General features: G+C 33.5%; 1 protein-coding gene across 19 annotated transcripts in view; it reads right to left on the bottom strand.

The window, feature by feature from the left end:
- Positions 1 to 23,345, bottom strand: part of CD36 (CD36 molecule (CD36 blood group)) — an 87,837-nt gene that overhangs the window by 23,740 nt on the left and 40,752 nt on the right. For 4 of the 19 annotated variants that reach the window (XM_080665661.1, XM_080665667.1, XM_080665664.1 and 1 more), the window contains 3 exons: positions 12,117 to 12,209; positions 11,434 to 11,627; positions 2,343 to 2,503 (listed from right to left, as the gene is read on the bottom strand). In XM_080665661.1, the coding sequence (XP_080521787.1) occupies positions 2,343 to 2,503; positions 11,434 to 11,553 (281 nt within the window). In that variant the 5' untranslated portion in view covers positions 11,554 to 11,627; positions 12,117 to 12,209. Of the gene's footprint in view, positions 1 to 2,342; positions 2,504 to 11,433; positions 11,628 to 12,116; positions 12,210 to 15,353; positions 15,407 to 19,093; positions 19,232 to 20,969; positions 21,008 to 21,322; positions 21,485 to 23,345 lie in introns of all 19 variants that reach the window. The other 15 variants (XM_080665658.1, XM_080665668.1, XM_080665657.1 and 12 more) reach the window with 11 other exon arrangements.

Raw genomic sequence — 23,345 nt, 5'->3', positions numbered from 1 at the left:
TTCCCAGCTGTGCTTTCTCCCACCCCCCTAAATTATCACCAATGGATTTCATGTAGCCCACTTGCGGCATCTCTTTTGATTGTAATGTATAAAACAAGATGCACAGCTGCCGTTCTCAGGAGCATTATCTTAATCCGTTGAAATTTTGCTCCCCAGCCGTTGGCAACAATTAGGCTCAAAAAAACTCACAAAAATTCTTCACAGGTTTGACTGTTTCTTGTGTTGACAATTGTTATATAAGTAGAAATTTATTGTTTATAAACATTAGCTGCAAATCCAACTTGTTTCCTCCAACCCTCCCATCATTGCCTCTTCAAATGAATCGAGTGTATCTAACCCACACCTTTTTGTCCTTTAAAGGTTAACGCCTCTAAGAATGAAATATACATTACTTGTCACCTATCAGAGTAGGGCTAGGACTAGATTCAATATTATGTTAATGTTTCCCCACATTCTCCACAAAGTAAAAAGCAAACAAACATAACCTCCTCACAAACAAAAATTTAAACAAAAAATATAAATTTTCAAATTCTAACAACTATTCTCTTTCCTCACATGCATTCAATTAATCAGAGTATGATTTTTAAACAATATGCTTCGATATTCATTTGGTCACATGTGACTTCTAGATTTTCATAGGTACACATCATATGTGCAACATTTTTTGAAACAAGATATTCATATAGGCTTTTTTAAAATATATATATTTTATTGATATTTTACAGAGAGGAAGGGAGAGGGATAGAGAGCTAGAAACATCGATGAAAGAGAAACATCTATCAGCTGCCTCCAGCACACCTCCCACTGGGGATGTGTCTGCAACCAAGGTACATGCGGAATCGAACCCGGGACCCTTCAGTCCGCAGGCCGATGCTCTATCCACTGAGCCAAACCGGTTTCGGCTCATATAGGCTTTTGATAATAACACAAAACTATAGGAGCATGAAAAAAATGAATGTTCTTTCTAAAGTAAGCTTGCTTTTTTTGTAACAATGAAAATCAAGTCTTCTTGGACAGAGTTGTAAATGGTTACAGACATGTGCACAGACACAGGAGACATGGAATAATTGCTAGGACACAACAGGCACCATGGCCTTGTATACATCATGTGCTATTGCAACAGGCACTACCTTCACAAGTATCGTATTTCATTATATTTTGACTGTGAGTTGTTAATATAGAAATATAATAATATGTGGAGAGAAAAAATATACAATTATAGATGATCTAAAATAAAAAGATACTAAAACTATAAATTATTTAAAAATCATTAAAAATATATATTTGTGGTAAGAATTGCTCATGGTATGTAACTAGTTATAATCCTTGAAAAAAAAATCACACGTTTGTATATCAAATGATACAGCAGAATTTAATTATGTTCCCATATGGATCTCGTTAATATATGCCTAATCCTTGGTTAAGGTTAGTGTTTGTAACAGCTCAATCTCTGCTTTTTTTCTTACTTTGATAGTGGGTAAAAAGACATAGTCTATAACTTAAGTAGGGGAAAACATACAAAAATCTAGGAGTTACCAGATCCTAGGTCTGCAAGAACATGAACAAATCTTACCACATCCCCTGATGTCAGTTTTGTTTAATTACAAGATGAAAAGTTCTGGCTATTATTTCCCTCTTAGTTTTAATAGTCCAAGATGCCATTCCAAAGCATGTTAAATTATTAGGAAATGTAGGATAAAGTTCTAGCATATTCAGTCTCAGTACTAATTCAAAATTAGTTTGAATAGAAAACCTTAGTAGGTACTGCAGTTGTGTAAAATCAGTTTAATGTTGTGGTTTTCAAATTTGAGTGTGCATTGGCATCACCCAGAGAGGTTTGTAAAACTTATTTTTGGTTTCTAACCCAAGAGTCTCTGATTGACTTGATCTGGGGTAGAGTCTGAGAATTTGCATTTTTACCAAGTTCCCAGTGTGATGCTGATGCTGCTCGCCTTGGGACCACACTTTGAGAACCACTGCTGTAATCTACACATTCAATCTTAAAATGTTAAAATAGTCTAGTTTTTAAAATTCTGATAGATACCTTTTTCTATAGATCACGCATATCTCAGAGTCATGGGGAATATATTCCAAAAGTGTAAAACTACTGCAATTTCTTAAACGTAGGCGTTAATTGATGCTAGTCAACATAAACCTAAACAGATATTTCTTATAATCAGTAAATCCTTAGATTAGGATTCTATACAGGCATAAACAAAATATTTCAATGTATACGATTGACAAGGTAAGTACCTTTCAAATCAATGGCATTTATCATATGGAAGCCTTTTCAGAAATGCATACGGTCAAGGAAAGAGCGGCATTTAGTAGAGGGGACTCACCTGTATGTATAAGGACCTACTTGCTTAACTCTGACATTTGTGCTGTTAAGTGTCACTTCCTCTGCGTTTTGCACATCAAAGATCCAAAACTGTCTGTAAACTTCTGTGCCTGTTTTAACCCAGTTTTTAAAAGCAGTTGTACCTTCTTCAAGGACAACTTCCTATAAAAAACACACAGACACAAAACAAGCGTGGGTTATTTCTTTGTAGTAAATAAGGGCACTTCTGGGTGTTTTCACCTTTAATTAGCCAAGGAAAAGACCAGGCGCAAGTACTTCGTACATGAGAACCTTTGCAATCTCGCCACTCACTTGCAACAGAAATGTTTCAACAAACCATCGTAGCAACCTCTTTAGTTAACCTTTTACAAAAAGGATCTCTGTGTAATACTGCACACATGTCTGTTGATCTTAAGGCCAATCACTGGCAAGCCTTCGACAGTGACCCTTTGGCAATATTGCAGCAGTTAGGAACAACACAATTTATTAAGCAAATTTTATTAAAGCTCTTCTGAAAAGTTCTTATCAAGTGGGACGTTAACTTCTCTTCTGCAATATGTGAGTTGGGCTGATGAGGCAAAAACAGAAAAATTGAGAGAAAAGTCTAGTGGTCATGGATGCTATTTTCTTTTCTTCAAAAGCTGGAGACTTCAGGGGATGATCACTTAAGGTTAATTAAATTAAAGAAAACAAATGCTCCCAAATAAGAAACACAAAATTGACTTCCGCACTTCAAAATTATGCTCAATATGGCTTCCCCTAACTCTCAATATATCTGCAACAGCCCAACAGTACATGTTTCCAAAAATTACAATAGTCTAATTTATTATTATTAGGAGACTAGTTTTAAATAAAAGGATTAAATAAGGAAGTTGTCCTAGTATTCTTTTGTGAAATCCATCAGACATTGTGGACACTCTTTGTAGTGGACAAACAAAATACCAATGGCAGAACCAGAAAACCCTATTTTAGAAATCTGTCCCTTTCTTTAGGAGCTGTGGGACTGAGTGGAAAGCCACCAGACCCCTCAGGGTTAATCTCATTATCTGTAAAATAAGGGAATTTTAGATGCTCTCCCAGTTTCCTTCTGTGGCTTTTGCTCTCAGGGCCGGAAGTCTATGAAGCTATAGTAACTAGTGCCAACAAAGGTGATTTCTTGGCAGGCAGTATTTCCAATGAAGAACCTTGTTAAAAATGCCCAGATAGAAAGCTCTAACTTCCCTTGGTGTGCTTAGAGGAAGAGGAAGAAAACTATTTCACAGAACATGAATCTAAAGAGGCCCATAAATATAGGAACACAATCTGATCTATTTGTTTCCTTCACCTGGAAGCGTCAGTTCATAGAATGATGAATCCAGAAGGGACACTGAACATTATTATCATATTTTCTAGTACTGAGGCTCTGCGAAGCCAGGTGTCTGGCCAAGGATAACCTGGCACATCGTAGTAGAATCACACTGAGAATCCTAGGCCCTGACCCTTAGACTAGTCCTCTTTTACACCATGCTATTTTCTGTCACCTCTGCACTTAGTTGGTAAAAGTAAAATTGAGTTACATATCTTCAGGAAACTTTACTTATTGCTTAAAGCAGAGACTAAGGCAATTCCTTGGGGAAGAACAGGGCACCAATCAAAAATGCCATTACAAAATCCTTGCTGTTGCAAGCATTTACACTGGATACACTGGAGCTGCTAAAGTGATGGTGGGCCCTGTTACTTTCACAACCAATTACCCTTGAAAAACTTCCCATTCTCTCCCAGAAAGTTAGATTCCTGTACTAACCAGCCTCAATTTAAGACAAAATCACAAGCAGATAATGTATCATGGCTATTTTTCTAACTGTAAAGTTGTATAATGAGGATGCTGAAGCTGAAATCCATATAGAAGCTGTGTGCTGTATTAATTTACCCATTTCAAGAGACCTATGAGAGGAAAACACACCTATGTTTGTACACATTGCTCTCACACTTCAAGAATCTTAAGGACTAATGCAATATCAATTATTTGTCATGTACCTCTCAAGCCACTTATTTTAGTTCAGTTCTTGATAGAAAATCAATACATGCTTATGGAATTGAAAAGGGAATATGATGGGATATCCTTGGTAGGACAGAATACCTCCCTCACCCTAATGCATATGCATTTAATCTTGAAAGACCTAATATGCCTTTCTTCTAAAGGCCAATACATCACTTTGCCTTAATTATTAATCTGAAGATATTGTTCATTTTAAATGTGAATATTGAAATGAATGCTTTGATTTGCCAACTGTTAAATTTAGGGTCATCTAAACCTATCCAATCTTTTTTTCAGAGGTAGAAATGGGTCCTAGAGAAAAGAGAAATCTGATTCAATGACATTTGACAATTTAGTGGCCGATAATAAAGAAACCGGGAATTTTCACTACCATTTTGCATGGTTTCCATATCGTCATGATTTGTTCAGAGACAAAAATATTGAAGCAGTCAAAATAGGAATGCATTTCTTCTGATCCTAACATTACTCTATGTATTAGAACATTGTATAGACACCCTTTGACCACCAGGACTAACTATGTCACAAGTTCTTCTTTTAAAAGGAGCAAAAGATTTTATGCCTTTGTGAATTTTAAAATGGATTTGGGCTATCTAGCCTATGTTGTAAATCCTTGGCTAAATTTGAAGTATAAAGCTGATCATTATGTGCCCAGACAAAGTAATGTAATGTGAGATCCTCTGACGTGGTTGATGTGCACATCAGTATCTGTCTCCGACTTTAAGTGTACAGACTACCCAGCCTCAGCAATGGCTGGAGTCCAACCCGATGGCTTCTGTGGCATGGTCTCCAGCTGGGTTTGGAAGCCATTGACTTTGAAACTTGTATTCTGTTTCCTTAACTTGAAAGCAGATGTTTGTGATAGTAATATCTTCTATCTAGTCACATGCTCGCTTGATTATTATTGTTGCAGAAAAACAGTACTCATCTATATGACTAACAACTTCAGTGTATGCAATTATTAAAATGAGCTTGATGTCTTCTTATGTGTTTAGCATGGACAGTACAGTTGTAGAAAATATATCCATTTCTCAAGGATATTATAAAACACTAAGAGGCAGAATCATGTATAGCAGATTGCAATCTATGAGTTAGATTCCCTTATCCTACCCTCTCCCTGACTAAGTACAGTGGCTTCTTCCCTCAAAGCATAAAATGAAGTGGTTAAAATGAATCTAAGATGCTATGAGTTTGAGACTCAGTTTGGTCATGTATTAATCATTTAAACTCAGACAGGTTAAATTACTTTGTACCTCAGTTTTCTGATGCGTAAAATGGGAATAATAATATTAGGTTAAGCCATATGAATTAGAATTTTTGAAAGTCAAAATTAGTTGAACATAGTTTAATTAAATATTTATCTCTATAGTTTGTTATAAATATGAGCACTTAAAAAGAGTTAGATACAGCAAGCATTCAATAAACATGTTAACTATTATTACTATACAAATCCTACCCACTCTATAGAGGGAAAATGCTAATGTAATTTATTCCCAGACTGCTTTAATGACATCACTTATATTATTTACTATCTAAACAAGCCATGTGGCAATAACTCATGTACTATCCCATGAAACTAATTTTTCTGCTACTTAATTGTTTTTATATTTATACTGACCCCAGTGAGATCAAAACTTCCTTAAAAAAGCAGAAACTAAAAATAATATTTTCCTCCCCACTCACTACCACAACTCGTTCTGTTAGGATCAGTTACAACTGATTTCCCCAAGTTCAAAAAAAGTTATTTTTATATGCATTATATGTATGTGTGTGTGTGTGTGTGTATGTGCGCTGAGTCAAAAAATGGCCTTAGTCTCAGATTATCAAGTTATCGATTAAAATCCAGAATAAAATTCAGTGAAACAGATTGAACTTAATATTTCTAAAATTCAGGAAATTAGCTTCCAAGAATTTATGTGGGAACTTAAAATAAGAGTTTAGTATTTGGTATGAAAACTAAATTATGTTCACATTATATTGGGCTGGAGGAAGAAAATTATATATGCTTACCTGCTATTTCTTGAAACATTGTTTTTAAGTGATTTTATTAGTGCAGTTAAAATGCAAATATTTCTAGTGTTTAATCCATTTTTACTGCTATATTAATTTAAAATTTGTTCTAAATTATTTCATGTACTCAGATATTGTCACTAAATTTTTTAAAATTCTACCTTCTTTAACAACTAATACTTCAGACATTTATTTTTAAATTTTAAATGCTAAAAATGCATGAACTATTTTGTTATATGTAGAAATGCTATAAGCATATATGTGAAATTAATATAAATAGAAATTAATTTATATTATTAAAATGTGGTCTATTGATTAAAAAACCTAGTCATTTTAATGAACAGAGATAATTATTATTTCAATTTACTTTCTCTGAAAGAATTATTTCAAGCTACTAAAGGATCATTCTTTCAAGAATTGGAGGAAGAAAAGGATGGCATAATTGAATGATGACATAACTGAAACATTCGTCTTTTAATAGGCAAATAAAAGGAAAACTTTAATTCCATTCTTGGTGTTCTATGGTTAATATCCTAGGAAAATTAAATTAAAATGTATTTAAAATTACTTATGTTACACAATATTCACTAAACATTTATCAAGTAACATTAACAAAGTGGAGTGATAAATTATCTTTTGTGAGTGGTGGCAGAACTTTGACCTTTTTCCAAAGTGCTTTGCACATTTGTGGCAGCTTGAGCCATTGGCTTTTAGTCTACTTAGCAAGATTACATAAACCTGCTGACTCAACACAAATCCATTAGGAATCACAGTATAAAATGTTGGTAAGAAAACTTTCCACTATGATCCATTAAAAAAGCATGAAGTCCCTAAAATCATCCCGTGGAAATAGAGTAAACTTCATATATGAAAGGAAATTTCTGAGCTAGTTTAGACCATTTCAAATGCTTGTGTCAGGGTGTCATCTTTTAGAATGGGATGGTATCATAGAATTCCGACCCTATATTTTATAAATAACAACAATATAAGATGATTATCTAATATTTTCCAACTAAATAGTTTAATTCTTTTTTAATAGTGCTAGTGTACAGGTAATAACTTTACCAATTTGCTATTAGTCAATTAAATAAAGAAAATAATTTTCAATGAGTTTCAATGGTAAACAAAAACTGGCCAGGACAAAAACTTGTACATATTTCTAAAATAACAGCAATATCCTAAGTGCTCCTGAGGCAGGGGTAAGACAATCAGCTCTTGCGTTTGTATATCATTCAGCCATTTGATTCTTACTATATGCTAAACAGATACATATGCCAGTCTTGTTTAAAAAAATAGTTTTGTAAACTAAAGGGGAAAAAGAACAGTCTTATTTAAACAAAGAAAAAGTTCTAGCATGTTAATGTGACTACAATCGTCAATTCAACATGGTTATATAGAAACGTGAGACAAAAATCAGGCTCAGTAACAAATGTACCAAAGACTCTGACCATTGAAGGGATTCTGATATTGCCTTAGTAGTTGATGGATATTGTAGCTGGGATACAATGTAAACCATCATTTAATAGGTTTTGGGAACTCATTCTTCTCTCAAATTTCAGTTTTGTACCTCTTCCTTCTTCCAGAGTCTAGATTCATACCTTTTGTCTTGTAAACGATTGCACAGTACATCCTCATTTCAAAACAAGAAGATAAAAACTCTACTTCTTTATTTCATGCCCCCTTTATTACCCTATCCTACTGAAATTATACTTTCAAAATCATATTGACCATGTTTTAACCATTATTGTCTTGATTTTTATCTGCCTGAGAACATTTTATTCTCTTTCCTCGAGTGTTGGCCTCCTATTAACTGCCCCCAAATGACCCTCTTTTGTTTTTATTTCTTCATTTAAAATCATTTCTTTCCATTTTCTGTTTTGTCTTCCTACCTCTGAATTATGCACAAGTCATAGAGTATTCTCTCTGCCCATTTGTCTCTACAGTCATATTCTCTGGAAAGCAAATCCACTGTTTAGTTTTATCTGTGTAGTAATAATAAAATCCACTTGAACTCTGACATTTGAAATATGCACTGGTGTTCATATCAGACCATTAATAATAAAACCTCTGTGTTGTATTCTTCTAAGGTATACATTTCTCTTAGTCACGAGACTAGATATGTAGTTTGTTCTCCTCTCTCCTAACAGTCCCTCCATCCAAACTGCCACTGCATCCCATGTCCCATCACTTCTTTCTATGGACTCTATCACACTAGAACAGTGACTTTTGTTACAGGATGTGCAAAGATCTTTCTAAAGAGAGTCATCCTAAGTTCTCCTTGAAAGGCTTTTCCCTATTTTGCTGTTTTTTGTCTTCTTACTTCCCAACACTGTCTGCTATAGCTAGAGCACAAGACTTGTATCATCTACTTTCTGCCTGAGATTGATTGCCTAGTTTTGGAAACTGAATCCTCCTCCACCTTTAGGCTAGGTGTGTTGGCAAGTGTTTCTTAAGATCTTGTGATTGTAAAATGGGTAAACTAATAGTACCTTCTTATAGATATTTGTAAACATTAAATAAATGAGTAAATGTGAAGCTCTTAGTAGCAGCACTAAATAAATGCTAGCCATTTGATATCAACTTCTAACTGCACACCTATCATAAAACTTACACCAATGACTATTGCCTAGAACATCATGAATTAAATATTCTTCTGCTCATGTTCAAAACTTTCTAAATCTTACCCCATGTTTTTGTCTTTCTAATCATTTCTTGTTAATCCCATATTTTTTGGCACATCCTCTATTTTCCTTATTTCTTCTTTACATCATTTAATTGCACTCCCACAACTTTTTCCATAGCATTTATCAACCCTTTCATGCATTTATTGCAGCTTTCTTTGAACTTTTAAAATTATATAGTACTTCAAAATCCAACTCAAATCTCACTTTCTTCTCAAAGTTTTTGAATGCACTGAGAGCTCTCTTTCTAAATAGCATTTATTTTTTCATATTCTACACTTTAGAATTCATTTACAAGTCTCATAGGTCTCTCTCTATTTAGTTTACAATATGCTTCCCCTAAGTTAAGTCATAAATTTGTTGAGATAAATTTTATTTTATTCTTTCTTAGTCTCTATACAAAAGCAAATTTTGATGTCTCAAAATTGTTATTTTCTCAGGGTTAGCTATTATGAACATGAGATAAATGTTAAACCATTAAAATAGATGCTAGTACTTTATATGCCATGTAACAAAGGTTCTATATGTACTACTATTACTGAATGAATTAAATAAATGATGATCAATAATCAGCTACTGATTGTCAATTATGTATTAGAAAAAATAGTCTTGGTCTAAAATGCTCTGCAGTGGGAGATTATTGTGACATTTCTATTCTGGAGACTTTTCCAAAAGATAAATTGTAGTCTCTGTGTTAGCACACATGCTGCATCTGTTCTCTCCCCACAGAAACCCAGGAGGGGGTGCAAATGACAGAGCAGTAAGGATAGTAAGCAATGGTGATCCCATCTCACACAATCACATAAGCTTCATCTCACTGACACCTATCTGTCTCTATCAAAAGTAATATCAATAAAATTGGGAATTCCAAAGAAGTGGATGACATTCAATTTATAATATTTTTAATTAAATTCTCAGGGCTTAAGATTTATGATCTGTTAGCAATAGAAAAGCCATAAACCACAATATTAGTATGTAGCAAACATAGCATGTAAATATAGGAACTATAACCTAAAAAATTTCCTATTTTTCCATAAGACAGCAGCTTATTGATTTATTTTTTTAACTTTATAATTTTTAGCTAAAGAAAGGAATAGGAAATAGTAATTGGCATCATCAGAAAATAGATTTAAAATGAATTCTTCATATTAGTCAGTTAAGTCAATGCTTCTGTGAAATGAAATGGTATTTATTATATTCTTCGTAAGAAGAAGATGTCAAATATAGATAAATGGATGAGGAAGATAAAGGTCTTCGCAGTAACAGAAATTTCAGTATGAATTCATAGGTATAGCTCAATTTATGATTTAATTCTTATTGTTCTCAATTGTGCACTGTACTTATTAACCCTCTGTGTAGGCCATTGACATCTAATCAGGCTGAAAACTGAGGCCAGTACTCAGACATGTTTTATTTGGCCAGAATTATGTTTTGAAAAAAGAAACATAGGACACACATTCACATTCACAATAGTTCCTAGTCTTCATTTTCTCTTGTTCTTCACAGCTTCACTTTTTTTCCTTCTTCTTTTTTTTTTTAACTCTGTCTCCAAACTTCTGAAACCATTTGAATTTGCCATCTTGGGTTTAGGACTCCAGCAGGTCTGTATGTCCTTATCCTAGTCTTTCTCTCTCTATCAGTTGAAGATGGTGAGTGTGAAGCTAAGGAACTAAGGTGGGAAATTAATTCTAGTTTATTGTGAAAACCTATCTATTGAATTACTCTAACTAGGTTACAACTACTCTGCTGTTGCACATACACTGGCATATGTCCTATGTAACATTTCTCAAAGCATTTTCTAAAACATAAAGCTTTATGAATAGGAAATACTTATGGCAACCATATATTATTACACATATCATAAAAAAACCCAGCAGTTTACCAAATAAAAGTTATCAGCTTTACCAAAAATTTCTGATCCATTATTAAACTTAATTATGTTTAAATGACTATGTATCACGTGTATTTATACGTTAATATTATATATGTTCTATATTCTATATTATACATACACATTTATTTTTCTCAGTTTTAACCAAGATACATCTACTTTTATACACTTACCTATTTTTTTATTCAAAAGCATACTCTTTAGACATAAACAATTATTTCAACTTACCTGTGTACCTATGAATAGCTTTTATCAGAATTTGAATATTTATACCTAAGGTAGCAATTCATTTATGGTAAATATACTTTTAACATTTCTCTATTGTATACAGTTGTGGTAGCCCATATTCACTTTTGTACTGAGGGCACAAAGTTACCAGTTACCATAAAATATAAAACAGGCACCCAGAGAAAATAAGGGACAGAAGATAGAATGAATCAGACTGAGAAAAAACTATCCTTCTGATTACTTGTACCTTTTTAATTGTCTTCTCAATAAGTAGGTCTCCAACTGGCATTAGAATACCACCAAACAAAGCCAGCACTGCACCAATGACAGCGCCAGTAATGAGCCCACAGTTCCGATCACAGCCCATTTTTCTTGTTCAGGGAAAAAGCGAAGTTTCGGCACCTGCTCTTTTTAAACTCCCGGGTTCCAAGAACTCTGGTTCTATCATTAGGAAGAGATCATAAAACAGAAGCTTAAATATCAATACAAACAGATCAAAGTACAAAGAAAACACATTATGAAACAGATTATTTTCCCAGTTATCAATAAACAAGTGTTTTTCTTTTTGTTTTAAGAAACTGATTTTCTAGATCAGGTCCTCCCCTTTCTTGCTTTTTACTATCTACCAGGGGTAGAAATTAAAAATATTGTCATATACAGCATTTAAAAAAAGTCTCCCCCTAGATTTCTTCTTATGGATAATTAACATGGAAATCTTATCTAAGGAGAACATGCTTACTGTACTCTCACCCTAATCTACCTTCCCCCAGCAGGTGACATTTAGTTGCATCCTCACCCTCTAGCTGGCTTGTCCACTCATACACAGCCTGCCACACCCTGGTGGAGTTTTCCTTCAAACTGACTGAGTGGGCTGATGTCTTCTCCATCTAAGAGCTAAGCAAGTATGGTAACACGTTCTCTTTACTATACCTTATTCACAAATGAACAGCAAGATATGGATTTTATGGAAAGTGATTTGATGCGTCTCAGAAACAATCAATTCTTCTAGTCATTGTCAGCTATCTGTTAAAACAAAAAAAGAAGCATGGATAAATTGGGGGAATACAATATTAGAAAATGAAATACTAGAATACTAATATCACCAAAATTATCATTACTATGAAAAGAAAATCCCATTTTAATGACTGTTGACCTTATGCCTAAATTGTTTCTTGAATTGTTGAAAAGATTGAAATACTTTAAAGAAATGTCCTTTACTTTCAATTTTATTGTTAATAATTGACTTTTAGATAGATTTAAGGTGCAAAGAATTTGAAGAAATTAAATAATGTAAAGGATGTCTAGTTTTAAAGTTAAGCATTGCTTTGTTACTAGTCTCAAATAATTTTTTGTACATATTCATTTGTAATATTTATTTTGTCATGGGCAACTGATCCGTGACAACTGTTAAAATGAACTTATTTGTGCCAGTATGTATTTCACCAAGTCAATTTTTGGTATCTTTCTACTATGTGTTTATTTCATAAAGATTGGAAGAAAATGATTGGTGGAATGAGTGGTTCCTCTTGTAACAAAGTTAATAAGAACCTATTACTTTTGACTAATATTTGAAACCACATTCATTTGAGCTATTATGATTGTAACAGCATTTAAAAATATTTTTTATTGATTTCAGAGAGGAAGGAAGAGGGAGAGAGATAAAAACATCAATGAAGAGAGAGAAACATTGATCGGCTGCCTCTTATACACCCCCTATTGGGGTGGAGCCTGCAACCCAGGCATATGCCCTGCCTGGGATGGAACCATGACCTTCTGGTTCATAGGTCAATACTCAACCAAGCCATGCCATGCCAGCGGGGCTGTAATAGCATTTTTAACGTGGGGTTGACCAAACATTAATGAACAGTCAGAATGCTTTGTAGCTTATAAACAAACATTCCTTACTTCAAAATGCCTATGGCCAAGGAAAACATAAATGCCAACAGAACATAGGCTACAAAAAAAGATTCATACACAACATATTTTTGTCAACACTTTAAATGTAATAATAAAAATTATATTCTGTTAGGGTCTCAGATTTTCCTCCACAGTTTTATTGCAACAGTTGTACAAGTGTTATAATTTTATTAATATTTATTTCTACTGTGGAACCATTTATTTTTTCAAAAGTATTATTTGCATAGCTAAGAAAATAATGATAAGACAATAAAAAAATAAGACTTTTTTTTTCCCCAAATGGAGAAAGATAAATGTTACAAAAATTTTCCATGGCAATTTTATTTATTTTACTTCTTCTTATCCATTGTGATTTCTCTCTACCTATGCCTTATACTTAGGATACTTCCACAGTAAGTCAGGATGTAACAAACTCATTCATACTGAGGTCCTGGTGGCTAAGAGGCTTGAGTCATGAGTGTCACGTGTTTTTTCAACTATAAAAGGAAAAAACACATAAGCCTACACATGACATTTTTCCTGTGGAATTTTGTGTCACTGAGTAAGTGGGGTTGGCTTTTTATTAATTGCTTGAAGGTAGAGTGTGAAGATAGCTTTCTCTTCCCTCAAAAATCATGCAACATGCTACCACATATGGTGTTAGCTATGCTTGTCATAATGCAATAGACCAAGTTAGTTAAAGTTTATAATAGGACTGGATAATATCAAGTAGAATTACCTTGCAAAGTATAACTAAGCAGCACCTTAAACTTTTCTTGAATCATAATCTTATAAACAACCATAGTAATTGGTAAGTATAGAAATCATCCTGCTGTTCTATCTATTTGTATAAAAGCCTAATATGCAAAGTGTCCCCTCAGGACACTCACAGGGGACTGGGAGTTTGATCACTTGCTATGATGTGTGCTGACCACCAGGGGGTGGTGCAGAACCAAGGAAGGCCCTAGGCAGCAACCAGAAGGAAGGCCCCAATCGGCCCTGATCACTGGCCAGGCCTAGGGACCCTACCTGTGTATGAATTTCATGCACTGGGCCTCTAGTATACTATAAACAAATAACCATATTCAAGGTAGCTTATTAAGTAATACTTACTGAAAGCCAATTGCATAGACCATTTCTCAACTCTTACTTGCAAGTTATAACCTAAAGTTGCACTCAAATGCAGGGATCCAACCTGATGTAACTGTGATGAAACCAGAACCTGATTTGCCATTCTCTTGCTAGGTGACCGTGAGCAAGTCTTTTAATCTGACTTTACCTCAATTTCCTCGTGTGTAAAACAAAGATATTAAGAACAGATAAGGTTCTTTTTGTGTTAATTTTTGTTAATCGTCACCTGAGGATATTTTTAGAGACACAGAGAGAAAATCAATGTGAGAAAGACACATCTTTTGGTTGCCTCCCGCACGTACCCCAACTGGCACTGGGGATCGAGCCTGCGACCACGGTACATATTCTTGACCAGAATCTAACCTGTGACCCTTCAGTCCACGGCCGGTGCTCTAACCACTGAGAAAAACAGCCTAGCGCAAGACCAGATACGTTTTTAACTTAAGCAGCTGCACAGTTCTTCACTCAGATTCTTACATGGAAGACCAATAGACAGAATTATTATGATTACGGCAGTGGCGGGAACCAGAGACCCTGATTTCTAACTCCGTTTTCCTGACACTCTCCTTTCCACCTTTAGGCAGCTCTAGGAGAATCTCTGTGGAGACCTATGGCTGTGCAGGCCCATTTGAAAATTGAGACAAGCCCTGACCGATTTGGCTCAGTGGATAGAGCGTAGGACTGTGGACTGAAGGGTCCCAGGGCATGTACCTTGGTTGCAGGTACATCCCCAGTAGGAAATGTGCAAGAGGCAGCTGATTGATGTTTCTCTCTCATCAATGTTTCTAACTCTCTATTCCTCTCTGTAAAAAAATCAATAAAATATATTTTTTTTAAAATTGAGACAAAAAATCCATAGTGTCAGGTTCCAGTTTTGTTTATGTACTATCATGAATCTTTTTTAAAAAACACAACTCAAAGATTAAGTTATCTTTTTTGGAAAGTTATTTTATCTCCTATGTAAGCCACTATAAATTATTCAATATTAATGTCATTTGCAAATCTGACAGATGGAATGTAAAGTGATTTGCAAATTACAAGTCTATTGTTGCTGTTTGTTGCTGAAATAGGTATATATGCATATATTTGCTCCTTTCCAGATTCCATGCCATAATGTAGTCATGAATCTTTCTGACTTACTCAGAATCTTTCTTCTTTATTCAAGTAGCCCCTTGTACTACAGGGAAGAATTTCTGTAAAGAGAAAACAGTCCTAAGAATGTCCACTTGAGGACCCAGGCAGGCAGCACATGCCTCCATCTCTACAGCTGAAACTCATCATTCTTACTTCCAAGAACCCTGGGCCCAGGGATGTCAAGAATAGGGATGTCTGGCCCTAGCCGATTTGGCTCAGTGGATAAAGCCTGTGGACTGAAGAGTCCTGGGTTTGATTCCAGTTAAGGCACATCCTTTCCCTCTCCCTTCCTCTCTAAAATTAATAAAAATATGTTAAAAAATATGGATGTCTGGGTACTGCCTACACTCTGCCTGCTGTGAACTTAAGTGAAATAGTGTCCATGTCCCACTGCTCTTGAGTCAGGTTCATCAGAAAACAGAAGTGTCAGGAAATTTATTCTGTAGAATCACATAGTTGTACAGTTATTAGTCCAACACCAGTCTGGATGATATATAAGCAAAGATACAAATATTCAAACATGTACTGATATTTTTTTGAGAGAGAGCGAGATTAAGTTTATCTACTTTTTCAGATTTTCAGATTTTCAGATGTAAGTTTCCAGCATTTTTTCCTTAAGCATAGGCAAGATATTTGGTATACTTGGGTTCATTTGTTATCCTCAGTGCCTTGACATAATCATGAGTAATTAATTATAGCTACTATAATTATACTTTAACCTTATGCTTCATATTACAAAATTACAATCAGTTTTATTCACCTGAGACAGAGGAGGGCCTAATATATTATGTAAGACATATATTGTGTAAATAAGGGAAAAGTTCAGACTCCATCATAAATTCTACTCAACAGTGCCTCCACTTACATTTACCCTTAGGGGGAAAAAAGTGTAGTTTGTCCCCACTTTTCTTTCAAATTTAGATGTTGAGAGCATGCAAAATTTGTGTCTTACACACTTGTTTTCTTAATAACACAGCTCCTTACATATTAAAATAGGTAATTTATTTCATTTGCTAATTTAGGATTAATTATTACTCTTTATTTATTGTTATTTTCCTTCATGCAAAAATAGAGAAGACACTGATATCTGTAACACTTTGCTCCTTGTAAAGTACCTAAGTTTAGAAAGCAAAGATTGATCACAGGTACAGAAAAGAAAACTTATTGAGACTTCTGTAAGGAAGAAAAAAAAAGTAAGGTCTGTTTGATGATATCACTATTATACCCTTCATGAGTCTACAGGGAAATTAGCTGTATCTTCTCAGTTTCTAGATTATAAATCCAAATCCTTCTGTTGAATTAGTGAGGGTATTTTATTCCCTTGGGTTATATTGGAAAGAAAGAAGAATAGAATTTTTCTTTTTTCTATTTTAACTGTTAAATCATCAGAGTATTTCTAGAATAACTTTATGACCATTATGCCTTTCCACTATGTTGAAAACCTGGTGGTAGAGAAGTGTCTTCAATACATAGGTCAGAAAATCAGAATATCCTTAGAGAATCTGCAATTATTCCCATGTGCAGGTAAAGCTATGTGCCCTGGGAAACTCCACCCAGAAAAAGTATGGCCCAGAGGTAAAATTTCCTGGGATGTGAACTACAAAACTTGAAAAGGTTTCAAATTATGAGTACTTGTATCATAAGTGAATGTCAAGACCTGGATGATATTTTCTTACTCATGAGTGACTAGTACCTCAAATTTCCTATTTTATCTGTAAGCTTTCCTTCTAATTCCCTTAACATAGAAAAACAGTCCACATACACCTCTGTAATGACTCAATTTTCTCTAAAACGGGTTTATTATACATTAAGTAAGTTAGCAAATAAAATTAAATGAGGTAATATATAAAAATTCCTATCATAGAAAATGTTATTGTTATTTTGAAATGTTATAAAACATTATGTTAAACAACGATAGCATAATGTTATTTCATATTGACCAAGTAAAGTATTATTATAAAAAGTCTAATAAATGTATACAGTTTATGCAAATAGGAATGATTATTTTCAAAACACTTAGTTTACAACATAATCTGATAAAATGATGTAAACATTTTATATATAGAAACTTAGAATATCATGCAAATGGAAAGAAAACTACTAGATTAGAGAATGCTACTTGAAACTTTTAGCCATGACTTGGGCCAGTGAACTAAAACACATTGTGATTAGATTTTTTTTCTAAAAAGTTATAAAGTGAGTTCCTTCAGGAACAAAAGAATCCATAAGAGATTCAAATGTGTTTGAGTAACCATGACCAGATATTTTCATACAAAAATAAGGGTGGCAACTATAATAATTTCAGAGGTAAATTTCAAAATTTTTGGTATATTCTGTCCAAGTATCTCTCCAATTATAATTATGAGATTTCTCCCAGGTTAACCTATTAGATGATGACTGTATTTGATGTATTGTTCTAGTTTAATAATAATTCTGGTAAATGAAAAAATGTCTTCATATTTCTTCTATTATAAGTTTCAATGAACTCCTGGAGTCTCTATATAACAAAACTTTTAAAAATTTAATTTTGGTTATTTTACAAACCAGTATTAAAAGCAATGTTTCTTTTAGATCCATGAGACATTACTGGCAAAGGTTTAGGTTTGTGAGGTTTGTTTGGATAAAGATTCTAAAACTTCTGATGGATTCAGAGAAACCTGATAGGAATACTACAAAAGATACATACTTAGAAATTGAATAAAAATAACCCTGTACTAAAACACAACAAAACATTACTAACTTCCAATCATATAGGAATGGACTAAAAAGTACATTCAAACAATTTAAAAATATATTTCAATATGTTACTTGATAATCCAAGTAACTATTTGAGATTCACTCTAGAGAATTTATGCCATTTACAGTTATAGATGGATTCACTTAGTGCAATTAAATTGAAACTTTTAATTTCTTCAGAATGATTTATCTTTTATTTATACTTGGTATCATGATTCAATAAAATAATTTGTTACTATTTGTAATAAGCTTCCTAAATAGCCCAAAACATCAGTTTTTTTTTTTTTATTTTGCTAACAAATGTTATATAATTTATACTTGGGCCAGGGATAAAATCTAGAATCATTATTTGGAATTAATATAATTTACCATTTCCAGGATAATTATAATGTTTGTTAATTTAAAAAATAGTTAATCAGAACATATCTAAATATACATTGTATTTAACCATGCAGACAAGGTCAAATTCACCAAAAATTGTGTAATTCAGATAGAAAATTAAGTATGCTAATATTCTATAAAATAATAAGTAGTTAACAATTGCATACAAGATAGCATGTTGACATAAGAGTGGCAAGTCATTTATAACAACTAATTCTACTATATTGATTTCATTTATGATTGTTTCTATTCATAATTTAAATTAAAAATCATGTATAAGTAGCCTAAGTATACAATGTAAGTTTTATAATAATCTAATTGTATTGTAAATCATTTTAAATATTAGCAAATAAATGTTTACAGAAAGACATAACATTTTGAATATAAAGAAGTGAACTGTCATTGAGCATTAAACGAGGTTTTCATATTTTTAAAAACATAAAACGTAGAAAATTGATAACTTAGAAAACAACACAAACCTAATTTTTAAATAAAGCCTAGTGACTAACAAAATAGCTACTGCTTTTTGTTATTGTTATATAACTTCTTAAGAGTTTTTATATAGTAGTGTCATCTATCATTTGGGAGATAGAAATCTCTTATCTTTAAAAAAAAATCATATGACTTACCTTTAAAAAAGCAAAGAAGGATTTTTCAGTCAAGAGCTCCAACATTTGAACAGACAATTCTTAGTAGGATCAAATGGTATTCTGCAGAAAAAACCCTGCACTGAAATCCTCATTACAAAGTGTGTGAGTTTAAATATGCTTAAAAAAAAAAGAAAAAGAAAAAAAAAAAAGACCACAACGTCCGTCAAATCCCAGTGAGTGGTTTGTTGCCAGAGGAATTTAAAAAAAAAAAAAGAAAAAGAAAAAACCCCACACACATCACACACTGGTATGACACTTAACCGTCTATTTTTGCGGTCTGGAAAGGACCCCTTACCTATATCTGAGATACACAGCAGCATTTTAGTTATTTATTTTTGGCCATTTGCCTATCTAACTAAGTCAGAGGCCAGGATGGAAAAAGAACTGAAGCTGCCTGTGATACATTCTGTTTCACCACACAGTCATTACTCCAAGTGATGAACTAGGGGTACGGGTGTGAAGATGTAAATTAGGGAGACTAATGAGAGGTTCGCTTCACTGTCATGGCCAGCTTGCCAAGCTCATTTCATGAAGTTTAAATAGAACACACTTTTCTATACAGCATGAATCTGAAGTGCATGGAGACTAATATCTTGAAAACTGTTGGAGACTCTGTCAATCAACAGAGATGACAAACAGACTCTAAAAAAGGAAATGGCCTATTGTTCTAACTGGAAGTTCTTAACTGTTTATCATGTTCTGTGAATCTTATAAAAATTTCATGGGTACAGCAAAATCCACCTACAAAATTCACAATATTAAATTTCTCTTAAATGTTTTCAGCCAAAATACAATGATCAAATAACTTGTAAATAGAATTACTATTTAGAATGATCTTTTGATACATATTTTAAAAAGTATATACATGAGTTACTTTAAAAGAACATCATTCATTTTATTTTTATTTTTTCATGTTTGTACATGTTCTTTATTTAGTTTTTATTTATTACAAATAGTAGTACATATGTCTCCTTTTTTTTTTCTTTCCCCAATTGACCTTCCCCCAGCCTCCCCTACCCCCTGGTACATGCCCTCACCCCCCTCCCAGTGTCTTGTGTCCATTGATTATGCTTATATGCATGCATACAAGTCCTTCGGTTGATCTCTTACCCTTCCTGTCCCCCAATCCTCCCCAGCCTTCCCTTTGTAATTTGACAGACTGTTCGATGCTTCTCTGCCTCTGTATCTAGTTTTGTTTATCAGTTTATAATGTTCATTATTATCCATAAATGAGTGAGATCATGTGGTATTTTTCTTTCACTGACTGGCTTATTTTTAAATCTAGCCAAAATAGAAGGCCTTGCACTTTGGGGTGGGGGGTGAGGCGGGGGAGAGGACCCTCAATCTTAAGAATCCATTCTTAACAAAGAAGTTTTCAGAATCCCACAGGCAAAATCAAACCATTCAGAAGGTTAAACTGTCACTTGTCAGACAGGCCTTTAATAAATGCTTCCAAGTCAACCTTGAAATAAAGCAACAGGACAAAAACAAGCAGAGATATACTTAGTTCATTACATCATATTTAAGCCAGTCCTTATCATTGGCTCGCTCCTGCTATTCCCTCTGGGCATGCGGGGAATCCTATCACCGTTAGCCGTACAACTGAAGGAAGGAATCCAAAGCACTCTTTTCAATTTTTTTTTCTCATGTATTGCTTTCTTTTTCCAAGGTATTTTTACTGACACATTTATTTAAAAATCAACAACATGTTATAAAATACTGTAGGTATTTTGGGATTTTTCCCCCTCAGATTTCAGACCACTTAGTTAGGTTAATGTAGAAATGGCCTTGCACAATTTCATTATAATTTATGCTTTTCATTTTAAAAGAATAACTTACAGAGATTTTTAGTTACCTTAGAAAGATGATTTCCTTATAATGGTGACCTTTTACCTTTGTTGTATTAGTAAAAAGGAAATATAAAAGATAATCAAATATTTTGATTAAGCATATCAATTTTATTTAAAATGCTCTGATATATTTTATTCTCAATCTAATTCTCTCTCACAAACACACACACACGCACACAAATATGACAATCCAGAAATAGCTCACCAACACGAGTTCAGATAGAATGTTTTTTAAAAAAGTAAATGTTAAACATATTAAAAAATAGTTAGATTATAATGAAACTATGAACAGTGTTAGAGAAAGATATTTCAGAATAAATACATGCAAAATTGATGCCTAAATTAGCCTTGCACTTACTTGGATCACTATTTAATCAGAAGCCTAATACCATCCATCCAATTCCTCTGTCTCTGGAGAGGAAAATGTCACACACTCCCATGAGCAGTCCAAAGAATCAAATGTACATTCCCAGAAGCAGCTGTTACGTGTTCAGTCCCATAGACGACAGTTCCTGAGTGGCTTAGCAGACAAGCCCGGGAAAGCGCACAGCTAAGTAAAATCTACCATCATATATTTAGATTTTGAGCAAAACATACACCTTGAGCAGCGAGGCAGGAAATTGCTATATCCATTTTAGAGTAAAGAATGTTGAGGTTTTCACTATTACAAGATTATGGGTCCACAATGTTTTGAAGGCATATGCTTTATATGACAGTATACCCTTGCCTTATGTAAATCCGCTATCATACTAGATACTTCTGGTAGAATAAAAGATACATTTTTCAATATAATAAAGTCAATTTAGGCACAGTTCTTTGGGAACTCTTTTTTTTTTTTTTTTATTTTGTGAGAGACCACATAGGGTTTGGAATCAGACAGACATAAATGAATTCTGATGTTACCAGGTGCTGGTTATAATCACTAAAGATTTATATAACTACTTACTCTTACTTTCTTAATAAAAAAATAAATAAGGGGGTGATGATAAGAATGAAACGAGGTGAGTTTTGTGCTACACTTGACAGGGGCCTGACTACTAGACACTTAACTATGTTTCCCTTCCGACTGGGCTCCTGCCCTTCTCCCTTCTCCACTTTATTTTCTGCAGGTTACATAGCGTACATAGCACCATGAGACATGCACTTGACCTATTTTCTTGTCCTGTCTCTGCATCAGCTAGAATGTTGGCTCTGTGAGAAGGGTGACAAGGGGGATACTTATTGTTTAGTTTACTGCTGAATCCCTAAAGCACAGACCAGGCTCAAGCTGGTTGAACGAATGACCTCACACAACAATGATCTTAACCATAACAATATTTCAAAGGGGTGAGAATATCCAGCAATCCAGGGTTATTCTGCTGCTTTGTTCATACCATACATATGCCATGGTTTGATTGGAATAGAACATTTGATGTGAAAGTGAACGAACCTGAGTCTGATCTTGGCATCCATCACCTCCTATTTGTGATAATGTGCCTCTCTTAGTTACAATGAAAATATCTCCAGTTTAGAATTTTTGTAAAGACTGAGAGTGATGATATGAATGACTCTGCACAGAGTCTGACATATAGTACTTGTTTCATAAATGATTGCCATGGTGATCATTGACTATTAAGCACATTTTTATTTTAAAGAATTTATCAAAGTATTATACACAACTAAGAAATATTGAAAATTATAGAAAGATATAAACTAAGAAGTTTTTTTCAACCTCTAATTCTGTTCCTCAGAAGTAAAACATTTTAGATATGTTCTCTCCATCCAAGTAATTTTATTAATTTTAACATTATATACATATATATATGGGATAATATATATACTGAATCATACTTTCTGCAACTTGTCTATTCTCATATTATGTGCCTTGGAGATACCTTATCATGAGGAAACTCTTTTCTAAAATTAAAATATAGTCCACAAAAAAATAATATAGTGTCTTAATGATCAGTCTCCTATTTAATAGACATTTTTCATTGCTTCTAGATCTTGATCTTACAAAAAACAATGCTGAAAATTCATGTACATATAGTTTTGTTTAAGACTGTAAACAGCAGAAAGTATAATTTCTAAGTCAAGAAATGTGGACTTTATTTTGATAAGGAGAGTTTCACTACATGTCTGTTCATACATGTACACAATGTATGAGATTGCCTATCTTCACACATCACTCACACTGGTTTATTCAGAACTTTAAGTTTGTTAATAACTTTAAGTTGTGACAATGTCCTTATTTATTCTTTTGTATGGGGTATTTTTTTTCTTATAATAGTAAGGAAATAGTCTTTTAACATTTGACAATTTAAAAAATATTAAACTTTTTAAACTTCATTTTTATTGTATTTTTACTTTTATTTGTTATTTGTATGAAAATTTGTAATGTT

This window comes from Plecotus auritus (assembly GCF_963455305.1).
Source record: "Plecotus auritus genome assembly, chromosome: 4".
Taxonomy (NCBI): Eukaryota; Metazoa; Chordata; class Mammalia; order Chiroptera; family Vespertilionidae; genus Plecotus; species Plecotus auritus.
Note: the sequence above shows the minus strand (reverse complement) of the source record. Positions and strands in the feature narration are given on the sequence as shown.